General features: G+C 50.1%; 1 protein-coding gene across 1 annotated transcript; it reads left to right on the top strand.

The window, feature by feature from the left end:
- Nucleotides 1-3,000: 3,000 nt before the first annotated feature.
- On the top strand, nucleotides 3,001-3,984 carry LOC136573259 (olfactory receptor 51G2-like). Its single transcript, XM_066574557.1, has one exon. The coding sequence runs from the start codon at nucleotides 3,001-3,003 to the stop codon at nucleotides 3,982-3,984; it is 984 nt and encodes a 327-aa protein (XP_066430654.1).
- The last annotated feature ends 8,380 nt before the right edge of the window (nucleotides 3,985-12,364 follow it).

Below are 12,364 nucleotides of genomic sequence, written 5' to 3' on the forward strand. Positions count from 1 at the left end.
ATAGATGATCCTGAGGATCGGTCAACAATAGTTTAGTATCGGAAATCTCCTTTTTAGAAAAATTATGGCAATGGTTATGGTTGGGGAAGATTAGGGTGAATGTTGTGGCTAGAGGACATTAGCATAATTTTTACAGTTCGGGAAAATGGGGGTAATGGTTAAGAGGAGTGAAGGCAACAGTTATGGTAATGCTCGCCCAAGGGGACCATCAGGGTTCTAGTTTGTGAGGATTAGTTAGAGAAGGTTAGTATAACTAGTAGGAAGGTTATTGTCCTACAAGCAGACCAGACTGATGATCCCTGCAGGTCACGGCTCCAGAATACACTTCATTATTCTGAAGATAGAGATGTCCGTCTGTTGAGGAGATATCGCATATCAGCGAGGTCTTAAGGTCCATCTATATGTAACAATTATCGCTCGAACGAACAAAAGTGCGTGATAATCGTTACGTCCAAACACGAGCCATCGTGCACTTTTAGTTTGCCTGTCGTTTGTCGCTCAGCTTCAGGCGCCATAAGAATCATCGCCGTCTCACTCGCTTCTCACTACTTCTAAACACTCGCCGCTCCGTGTATACATAGCAATGTGAGCGCTGAACGAGATGTGAATGATCCTCAGCGGGGATCTGCCTGTCTAAACACTCCAAACCAATTACTGGTGACGTCACTCGCTCAGGCGCCGTGCACACAAGAACCGTCCCGTGTAAAAGCATTGTCTAGGCCCAAGTACTAGACTGCACATGCTGTTAGTAGAGCCTCTCAGTAGTGCAGCCTCACGCTTTGGCCCTGCAGCTTCAAATGTTCATATCTTAGTACAGAAGACTCGGTATTACAATGCAGGAACACTTATATCTAGAGATAAGCAAACCTACTCGGCCACGCCCCTTTTTTGCCCGAGCGCCACGATTTTCGATTACTTTCGTACTCGGGCGAAAAGATTCGGGGGGTGCCGTGGGTGAGTGGGGGGTTGCAGCGGGGAGTGGGGGGTAGAGGGAGAGAGAGAGGGCTCCCCCCTGTACCAGCTGCTACCCCCCGCCACGCCTCCCCCCGCCCCGCAGCGCCCCCCGAATCTTTTCACCCGAGTACGGAAGTACTCGAAAATCGCGGTGATCGATCGAGTAATTACTCGAAACGAGTATATTCGCTCATGTCTACTTATATCCAATAGGTGGGGGGGTTCACTGATGACATCACTAAGGTTAGAGGATGACATTGCTTTTTATTAGTGGAGTCCAGGAGATCAAGTCAGACAGAAGAAATGAGATGGCACACCACCTCACACAGAGCCATGAGTGGACTATTAGAGGAGAGGGGTTTGTGTGGGAGGCGGTTTGCAGAATGAGTCCTCTGCACTCAGTTTAGTGGTATCTTAGCCATTTTTGAATTTTTTTAAAACTTTGTTTCATTCAAAATGTTTTGCATAGCTGCTAATGGGCGCTAATTGCCATTAGTAGCTTATTAACTTCATTTGCATGTATTCAGAGAACAGCAGGTGGACTGTTCTCTAAATGCATCTTCTTGTTCAGCCATGGGCTGCACGCTGAAATCAATGTTATCAGCCCCCCCCCCCCCCCCCCCCCCCCGCGCGCAGAACTCAGCTTGCGGTCCCTGCTATTGAGGACGATGGATTTTATGCTGACTTCAAGTCAGCGATGAACGAACAGTGACCAAAAAATGCACGATGGGCGCGTATCTACACGCAACGGCTATCACTCAGAAGCCACCGTTTGGACAAATTTTGAGCGATAATTGTTGCATATAAATGGGCCTATAGTTATCAAGAATTTATACAATGTTTCTTTCTTGTACGTAGAGAAAGGAAAAGGGATATCCTCTCCCATCCCTAATAACATGAAGGGAACAGAATCTGCTATCATACATTGTAATACACATTTCGACAGGTGGGCTTCTGTGTATGCAGATCCCACTTAACATGTAGTAACCTGTGCATCCATCCCGGTACATCAGTCTATAGTGTCTGATGGGAGTTGAGTATCTTTTCATCGGGACACCCCATGTGTTCATGTGTTATTTTTCATATGGGATTGTTGCATTGACCACCCCGGACCAACCTGACACCTAGGGTGACTCCACCGCCATCCACCTCACAGCAATTGTTTTACTGGCCGGGAACAAAACTTCCTTATGGAACATTCGGGTGTAGTGCGGCCACACTTCCACGTCCAATTGACCAAACAACGCTATCTTGGGATCTACATTAAGGGCAGAAGTGAAAACATCCGCCCAGAAATCTATGATGTGGGAAGATTCCCATATGAAGTGCCAAAAACCTGCATTTAGCTGGTGACATCTATGACAAGATGTGTGGGACTCCTACCCATTTTATGTAGTCGAACGGGGTTGAATAGGACTGATGGACAATATATAGTTGTAGCCACGTATTGCTAAAATCCGGGGATGGTTGGATGTGAATCCATCTCGTCCAGCCAGTCTTCTGTCGATAATACAGGAAGGTGAGACTTCCACCCAATGGGTTGTGGCTGATTTGGGCTGATAGCTGTATGTATAATATGTAGATTTATCCCTTAGGTCCCTGGGATTTTAATATGCCTGTTGTGGGATAGTTAGAAATTTTAGTTAGGCCGGGAAGGAATTGAGCATTTGGAGCGAGGCGTAATTGAAAATATCTGAACAACTGCAGTTGAGGTGTTAGTAGGTTTTCACATAGTTGGGTACATGATACCAGCACATTATCCTTATATACGTCCCTTAATGTGTTTTTTCCCAACCTGGTTCAGTACCCATAAAGCCTTTTTTGAATGCTGTGCTGGGATTTCTTGCAGGGAGAGAGGAGAGGGAGCTCCCTGATTTCCGTCTGGGTACAGAACTGGTTACACACTACCACGAGAATCGTTCTGCATTTTTTTTGCTTTTTCTTGGGAGGGGGCAGTTTTCCATGTTTTATTTGCAGGGCTCTTTGTTCTGTATGTAGCACATGGAGATGTATGGCCTGTGTTATTCTGTGTTATCTAGAAGCAGCATGATCTCCTCAATTAACGCTTCGGACAGCAGAGACGTCCTGACGCTAGTCCTGGTGGGAATTCCTGGCCTGGAGCACATCTACCCCTGGATATTAGTCTCATTCTGCTTCCTCTATGTCATTTCTTTGATTGGGAACAGCATCTTGTTCTTCATCATTAAGACAGATACATTCTTACAGACGCCCATGTATGACCTGGTTTCTAGGCTGGCGCTCACTGACCTGGGTCTGTCCCTGGTGACCCTTCCCACGGTATTAGGCGTGTTTTGCCTCCAGTCTCTCAGGCTTTCTGTGCCCTGCTGTCTGCTCCAGATGTTCTTCGTCCATTGCTTGTCTGTCATAGAATCTTCCGTCCTTCTAACCATGGCCTATGACAGATTTGTGGCTATCTGCAACCCCCTACGATACTCGTCTCTTCTTACCAGACCCCTCACTAGCAGATTGGGGCTGTTCTCGGTTTTACGGGGTGTGGCTGTCATTTTGCCGATCCCACTGATGCTGCGTTGCTCCAGTCTTTGTAAGAGTAGCATACTGTCCCATGCTTTCTGCCTGCACCCGGATGTCATGAGGCTCCTCTGTTCCCATATGTCAGTGAACAATTTATACAGTATTTTTGCCGTTCTCTCCACGATGGGCCTAGATGCTGTTTTCATCACTCTGTCCTATGTCTTCATACTGAGAGCTGTGTGTGGCCTGGGCTCATCCTCTGAGCGTTGTAAAGCCTTCCACCGTTGTGCGTGCCATATCAGCGTTGTGCTTCTGTTCTACAGCCCCATGATCAGCCTGTCTATGATTCACAGATTTGGGGGCCACAAGACCAGGTTTCCACATGTGGTTTTGGCTTACCTGCACTTCCTCTTACCACCAGCGCTGAATCCCATCTTGTACGGCGTGAACTCTAAATGCATCTACCAGCGGTTGGTGCACCGGATACAACACATCCGGTTAGACAAGGTCAAGAAGCCACAGGACAATGTCCAATGACTGTTCCAATCAACACATTGCGACTTGTGCCAATCTTCCTTCCCTCGTGGATCTGCAGTCAACACGGACTTCTCTCCTGATGGATAATCAAACCAAAGCCAAGATAACCATGATCTTCACTCCTCAAATCCTCCAGTCCTCAAGACCCCCAACCAGTCATGGCTGAGGATATTCTATTGAAGAGACACTGGTGGCAATGACCGCGGCAGAATAATTACATCAACTATGCGATACTGAGGAAATCCTGTACACATGCCCTGTTGGGGGTCCCTGAGGACTGAGGTGGGAGACGCTAGTGCAAACCATGATGTATGAGCCAATATATTGCACGTCTATAACAAAAGCAAAAAGGGTCAGAGAAACCAAACACTGAGGCCGCTCTCGTATACACCCTGTTAGTAAAACGCAGGTTGTAGCAGTCACGGTGATCCCAAATGTGTATAGGGGGTGTTAGATAGATGAGAACATCTAAAATCGAATCTATCTATCTATAAAGGTGAAAGCCTCACTGACTGACTGACTCGCCACTAATTCTCTAACCTCCCGATGTCATACAAACATGAAGTTTGGCAGGAACATTCTTTAGGTCCGCAATAGAAGAAGGTCACAACTCAATTATTCAATGCTAAGTGCAAACGTAAGTGCACCCCTATGTAATGTAACTTCCCGGTGTCGTACAAGCGTGAAATTTGGCACAACAATCTAACTAACCTCTTTATATACTGAGGAGAATTTAATGAACCTCTCTTTATACTGAAAGGCTGTAAAATGCATTAGGAATCGGCAGTATTGTTGTAGCTTGTCTCCGCCAAACGATGCCAACAATTTTGAAGAATGGGTGGAGACAAGAAAAATGCCCCCCCCAAGCGACGCCCACAATTTTATTGGCTGGCCTGGAGAATGGGTGGGCATTATCTCTCCTCTAGCCTTGTGTCACTCAGCCCACTGGTGCTGTGCGTTGTGCTCTGTACCGGCTTCTGCACCATTGCCCCACCCCCACTTCTCTCTGCTTCATTCCCCTAGCTGAGCGTTCTAATACTGCATTCGGCGATGTCATGCCCACCCATTCTCCAGGCCAGCCAATAAAATTTTGGGCGTCGCTTGGGGGCATTCATCTTGTCTCTACCCAATCTTCATGGTGGAGACGATACAACAATATCGGAAGCGGCTGTGGACTGCAGGGATGGAGCCTTTAAGGCTAAGAAGGGGCTGCAACCTCCAGTCTGGGGGCAATTTTGAATAATAAAGGGCGTTGCCTTTAAGGGTATAAAGTGATGAGAGTGGGAGGGGCGGCAAATTCTGAAGAAGGATATCCGTACATGCAGCCTGAGGAGAATCTAACACTCCTCTATGTGTATATAGATTTTATTCCACCACTTCATGAAAAGTTTCCGTGCGAACAACAGGTAAACATCAGTACAGCATTAACTCGGGTGAAGCCGGAAGTATCAGCTAGAATTAAATAAAATATATATTACGCTGCGGTCAAAAGTGCACGAAAAACAGCGCAGCAAAAATAGCATGTGTCTGTACTGTTAATTGGAAGTTTTTGATGGAGCTTCCAAAACAGCATATTTACCAGCAGCAAAAGCACGTACAGATATTGTGCTGTGGTTTAACTGTACCTCAACCGCACTGTGCGAATACACCCATACCCTGATGGAGACCTGATGCTCTCATACAAGCATAAAGAACCAGCTATTACATATGACGGGGCTAACAATGTCCCACGTACTGTATGCTGCCAGGGGTAACAACAGCTAAAAGATGAGGTGCACACATGCCTACACAATGCACAGCATAAGCTGCTACTGGCACTAGTACAATACTGGGCCTGGCTCCACCGCTGGTGTCCCGACACTAGTTTAATACTGGGCCTGGCTCCTCTGCTGGTGTCCCAAGAATGGTACAATACTGGACCCGGCTCCTCCGCTGGTGTCCCAACAAGAGTACAATACTGGGCTAGGCTCCTCCACTGGTGTCCCAACAATAGTACAATACTGGGCCTGATTCCTCCGCTGGTGTCCCGACACTAGTACAATACTGGGCCCAGCTTCTCCGCTGGTGTCCCGATAACAATACAATACTATGCCCGACTCCTACGCTAGTGTCCCGACAATAGTATAGCACTGGGCCTGGCTCCTCCGCTGGTGTCTCGACAATAGTATAATACTGGGCCCGGCTCCTCAGCTGCTGTCCCAACAATAGTACTATACTTGGCCAGACTTGTCCGCTTGTCTCCCGACAATAGCATACTACTGTGCCCGTCTCTTGTGCTGGTGTCTTAACACTAGTATAATACTGGGCCTGGCTCCTCCGCTGGTGTCCCGACAATAGTACAATACTGGGCCCGGCTCCTCCGCTGGTGCCCAGCACCAGTACAATACTGAGCCAAGCTCTTCCGCTGCTGTCCCAACGCTAGTACAATAACTAGCCCGGCTCCTCCACTAGTGTCCGAATACTAGTACAATACTGGGCTTGGCTCATGCGCTGGTGTCCCGACACTAGTACTATACTGGGCCCGATTCCTCCGCTGGTGTCCCAACAATAGTACAATACTGGGCCCGGCTCTTCCGCTGGTGTCCCGACACTAGTACAATACTGGGCCTGGCTCCTCCGCTGGTGTCTCAACAATAGTATAATACTGGGACCGGCTCCTCCGCTGGTGTCTCAACACTAGTACAATACTGGGCCCGACTCCTCCGCTGGTGTCCCGGCACTAGTACAATACTGAGCCCGACTCTTCCACTGGTCTCCTGACCATAGTATAATACTGTGCCCGGCTCCTGTGCTGGTGTCCCAACAATAGTATAATACTGGACCTGGCTCCTCTGCTGGTGTCTCAACACTAGTACAATACTGGGTTTGGCTCTGCGATGGTGTCCCAACACAAGTACAATACTGGGCCCGATTCCTTCGCTGGTATCCCAACAATAGTACAATACTGGGCCCAACTCCTCCGCTGGTGTTCCGACATTAGTGCAATACTGGACCCGACTCCTCCGCTGGTGTCCTGACACTAGTATAATACTGGGCCTGGCTGCACCACTGGTGTCCTGACACTAGTTTAATACTGTGCCCATCTCCTCCACTGGTGTCATAACACTAGTATAAAACTGGGCCCGGCACCTCCGCTGCTGTCCAGACACTAGTGCAATACTGGGCCCGGCTCCTCAGCTGGTGTCCTGACACTAGTATAATACTGGGCCTGGCTGCACCACTGGTGTCCTGACACTAGTTTAATACTGTGCCCATCTCCTCCACTGGTGTCATAACACTAGTATAAAACTGGGCCCGGCACCTCCGCTGCTGTCCAGACACTAGTACAATACTGGGCCCGGCTCCTCAGCTGGTGTCCCAACAATAGTACAATACTGCGCCCGGCTCCTGTGCTGGTGTCTCGACAATAGTATAATACTGGGCCCGGCTCCTCCAATGGTGTCCTGGCACTAGTACAATACTAGGCTGGGCTTCTCCACTAGTGTCCCAACACTATTACATTAACTGGCCTGGCTCCTCCACTAGTGTTCGAACACTAGTACAATACTGGGCACGGCTCCTCCGCTGGTGTCCCGACACTAGTACAATACTGGTCCTGGCTAATCCGCTGGTGTCCCAACACTAGTACAATACTGGGCCTGGCTCCACCGCTGGTGTCCCGACACTAGTGCAATACTATGCCCCGCTCCTCCACTGGTGTCCTAACACTAGTACAATACTGGACCCGACTCCTCTGCTGGTGTCCCAAAACTATTACAATAGTGAACCTGGTTCCTCCGCTGGTGTCGCAACAATAGTATAATACTGGGCCCGACTCCTCTGCTGGTCTCCTGATAATAGTATAATACTGGGCCTGGTTCATCCCCTGGTGTCCTGGCACTAGTACAATACTGGACCTGGCTCCTCTGCTGGTGTCCCAACACTATTACCATAATGGGCCCAGCTCTTCTGCTGGCGTCCTGGCACTAGTACAATACTAGGCCTGGCTCCTCCAGTAGTGTCCTAACACTAATACAATAACTGGCCCGGCTCCTCCACTAGTTTCCCAACACTAGTACAATACTGGGCTTGGCTCCTGCGCTGATGTCCCAACACAAGTACAATACTGTGCCCGATTCCTTCGCTGGTGTCCCAAGAATAGTACAATACTGGGCCCGGCTTCTCTGCTGGTGTCCCGACATTAGTACAATACTGGGCCCGACTCCTCCGCTGGTCTCCTGACAATAGTATAATACTGGGCCCGGTTCCTTCGCTGATGTCCCAACAGTAGTACAATACTGGGCCCGACTCCTCCGCTGGTGTCCTGAGAATAGTATAATACTGGGCCCGACTCCTCCTCTGGTGTCCAGACACTAGTACAATACTGGGTCCGGCTCCTCCGCTGGTGTCCCGGCACTAGTACAATACTGGGCCTGGCTCCTCTGCTGCTGTCACAACACTAGTACAATTCTGGGCTCAGCTCTTCCGCTGGTGTCCCGGCATTAGTACAATACTAAGCCCGGCTCCTCCACTAGTGTCCCAACAATAGTACAATATTTGGCCTGGCTTCTCCGCTGTTGTCCCGACAATCGCTGGTGTCTCAACACTAGTACAATACTGAGCTCGGCTCCTCCGCTGGTGTCCCGACAAAAGTATAATACTGGGCACGGCTCCTCCGCTGGTGTCCTAACAATAGTACAATACTGGGCCCGCCTCCTCTGCTGGTGTCTCGACACTAGTATAATACTGGGCCCGGCTCCTGTGCTGGTTTCTCGACACTACTATAATACTGGGAACACTAGTACAATTACTGGCCGGGCTCCTCCACTAGTGTCCCAACACTAGTACAATACTGGGCCTGGTTCCTCCGCTTGTGTCCTGACACTAGTACAATACTGGGCCCGATTCCTCCGCTGGTGTCCCAACAATAATACAATACTGGGTGAGGCTCCTCCACTGGTGTCCCAACACTAGTACAATACTGAATTCAACTCCAACACTGGTGTCCTGACACTAGTACAATACTGGGCTCGGCTCCTATGCTGGTGTCCCAGTACTAGTAAAATACTGGGCTCGACTCCTCCACTGGTGTCCTTACACTAGTACAATACTGAGCCTGGCTCCTCGGCTGGTGTCCTGACTTTAGTACAATACTGGGCCAAGCTCCTCCACTGGTGTCCTAACACTAGTACAATACTGGGCTTGATCCTCCGCTGGTGTCCCAACAATAGTACAATACTGGGCTTGACTCCTCAGCTGGTCACCCGATAATAGTATAATACTGTGCTCGGCTCCTCTGCTGGTGTCCCGATACTAGTACAATACTGGGCCTAGCTCCACCGTTGGTGTCCTGGCACTAGTACAATACTGGGCCTGGCTCCACCGCTGGTGTCCCGACACTAGTTTAATACTGGGGCTGGCTCCTCCACTGGTGTCCTGGGACTAGTACAATACTGCGCTTGACTCCTCCGCTGGTGTCCCAACACTAGTACAATACTAGGCACAGCTTCTCCACTGGTGTCCCGGCACTAGTAAAATACTGGGCCCGACTCCTCCACTAGTGTTCTGACACCAGTACAATACTGGGCCTGGCTCCTCCCCTGGTGTCCAGACTTTAGTACAATATTGGGCCCAGCTCCTCCACTGGTGTCCTAACACTAGTACAATACTGGGCCCTGCTCCTCTGCTGGTGTCCCGTCACTAGTACAATACTAGGCCTGGCTCCCCCGCTGGTGTCCCGACAATAGTTTAATACTGGGCCTGGATCCTCAGCTGGTGTCCCAATAATAGTATAATACAGGGCCTGGCTCCTCCGCTGGTCTCCTGACAATAGAACAATACTGGTCCCAGCTCCTGTGCTGGTGTCTCAACAATAATATAATGCTGGGCCCGACTCCTCCGCTGGTCTCCTCGCACTAGTACAATACTAGGCTGGGCTCCTCCACTAGTGTCCCAACACTAATACATTAACTGGCCCGGCTCCTCCTTTGGTGTCCCGACACTAGTACAATACTGGGCCCGACTCCGGGGCTGGTGTCTCGACACTAATATAATACTAGGCCCGACTCCTCCGATGGTGTCCCAACACTAATACATTAACTGGCCCGGCTCCTCCTTTGGTGTCTCGACAATAGTATAATACTGGGCCCGACTCATCCACTAGTGTCCCAACACTAGTACAATACTGGGCCCGGCATCTCTGCTGGTCTCCTGACAATAGTATACTACTGGACACGGCTCCTCCGCTGGTGTCCCAACAATAGTACAATACTGGGCCCGACACTTCCGCTGGTCTCCTGACTATAGCATAATACTGGGCACGGCGCCTCCGCTGGTGTCTCAACAATAGTATAATACTGGGCTTGACTCCTCCGCTGGTGTCCCAACAATAGTACAATACTGGGCCTGACACCTCCGCTGGTCTCCTGACAATAGTATAATACTGGGCACGGCTCCTCCTCTGGTGTCCTGATTTTAGTACAATACTAGGCCAAGCTCCTGGGCTGGTGTCTCGACAATAGTATAATACTGGGCACAACTTCTCCACTAGTGTCCCAACACTAGTACAATACTGGGCCCGGAACCTCCGCTGGTCTCCTGACAATAGTATAATACTGGGCACGGCTCCTCCGCTAGTGTCTCGACACTAGTATAATACTGGGCCCGACTCCTGCACTGGTGTCCCGACACTAGTAGAATACTGGGCCCAGCTCCTCCGCTGGTGTCCTGACACTAATACAATACTGGGTCTGGCTCCTTCGCTGGTGTCCCGGCACTAGTACAATACTGGGCCCGGCTCCTCTGCTGGTATCCTGACACTAGTACAATACTGGGCCTACCTACTCCGCTTGTGTCCCAAAACTAGTACAATACTGGGCCCAGCTCTTTGGCTGGTGTTCCGGCCCTAAAACAATACTACTCCCGGCTCCTCTACTAGTGTCCCAACACTAGTACAAAACCTGGCCCGGCTGCTCCGCTGGTGTCCCAACACTAGTACAAAACCTAGCCTGGCTCCTCCTCTGGTGTTCCAACACTAGTACAACACTGGGCCTGGCTCCTCCGCTGGTGTCCTGACACTAGTACAATACTGGACCCCGCTCCTCCTCTGGTGGCCTGGCACAAGTGCAATACTGGGCCCGGCTCCTCTGCTGTTGTCCTGACACTAGTACAATACTGGGACCGGCTCCTCCGCTGTTGTCCCAACAATAGTATAATACTGGGCCCAGCTCCTCCGCTGGTTTCCTGACAATAGTATAATACTGGACTCGGCTCCTCCACTGGTGTCTCGACAATAGTATAATACTGGGCCCGACACCTCCGCTGGTGTCCCAACACTAATACAATAACTGGCCCGACTCATCCACTAGTGTCCCAACATTAGTACAATACTGGGCCCGACACCTCCGCTGGTCTCCTGACAATAGTATACTACTGGGCACGGCTCCTCCGCTGGTGTCCCAACAATAGTACAATGCTGGGCCCGACACCTCCGTTGGTCTCCTGACAATAGTATAATACTGGGCACGGCTCCTCCGCTAGTGTCCTGACTTTAGTACAATACTAGGCCTAGCTCCTCCACTGGTGTCCTAAGACTAGTACAATACTGGGCTCGATCCTCCGCTGGTGTCCCAACAATAGTACAATACTGGACCTGGCTCCTCCGCTGGTCTCCCAATAATAGTATAATACTGGACACGGCTCCTCCACTAGTGTCCTGACTTTAGTACAATACTAGTCCAAGCTCCTGCACTGGTGTCCCAACACTATTACCATAATGGGCCCAGCTCTTCCGCTGGCGTCCTGGCACTAGTACAATACAAGGCCTGGCTCCTCCAGTAGTGTCCTAACACTAGTACAATAACTGGCCCGGCTCCTCCACTAGTTTCCCAACACTAGTACAATACTGGGCTTGGCTCCTGCGCTGGTGTCCCAACACAAGTACAATACTGTGCCCGATTCCTTCGCTGGTGTCCCAACAATAGTACAATACTGGGCCCGGCTTCTCTGCTGGTGTCCCAACATTAGTACAATACTGGGCCCGACTCCTCCGCTGGTCTCCTGACAATAGTATATTACTGGGTCCGGCTCCTCCGCTGGTTTCCCGGCACTAGTACAATACTGGGCCTGGCTCCTCTGCTGCTGTCCCAACACTAGTACAATTCGGGGCTCAGCTCTTCCGCTGGTGTCCCGGCATTAGTACAATACTAAGCCCGGCTCCTCCACTAGTGTCCCAGCAATAGTACAATATTTGGCCTGGCTTCTCCGCTGTTGTCCCGACAATCTCTGGTGTCTCAACACTAGTACAATACTGAGCTCGGCTCCTCCGCTGGTGTCCCGACAAAAGTATAATACTGGGCACGGCTCCTCCGCTGGTGTCCTAACAATAGTACAATACTGGGCC

This window comes from Eleutherodactylus coqui, chromosome 7 (genome assembly GCF_035609145.1).
Source record: "Eleutherodactylus coqui strain aEleCoq1 chromosome 7, aEleCoq1.hap1, whole genome shotgun sequence".
Classification (NCBI taxonomy): domain Eukaryota; kingdom Metazoa; phylum Chordata; class Amphibia; order Anura; family Eleutherodactylidae; genus Eleutherodactylus; species Eleutherodactylus coqui.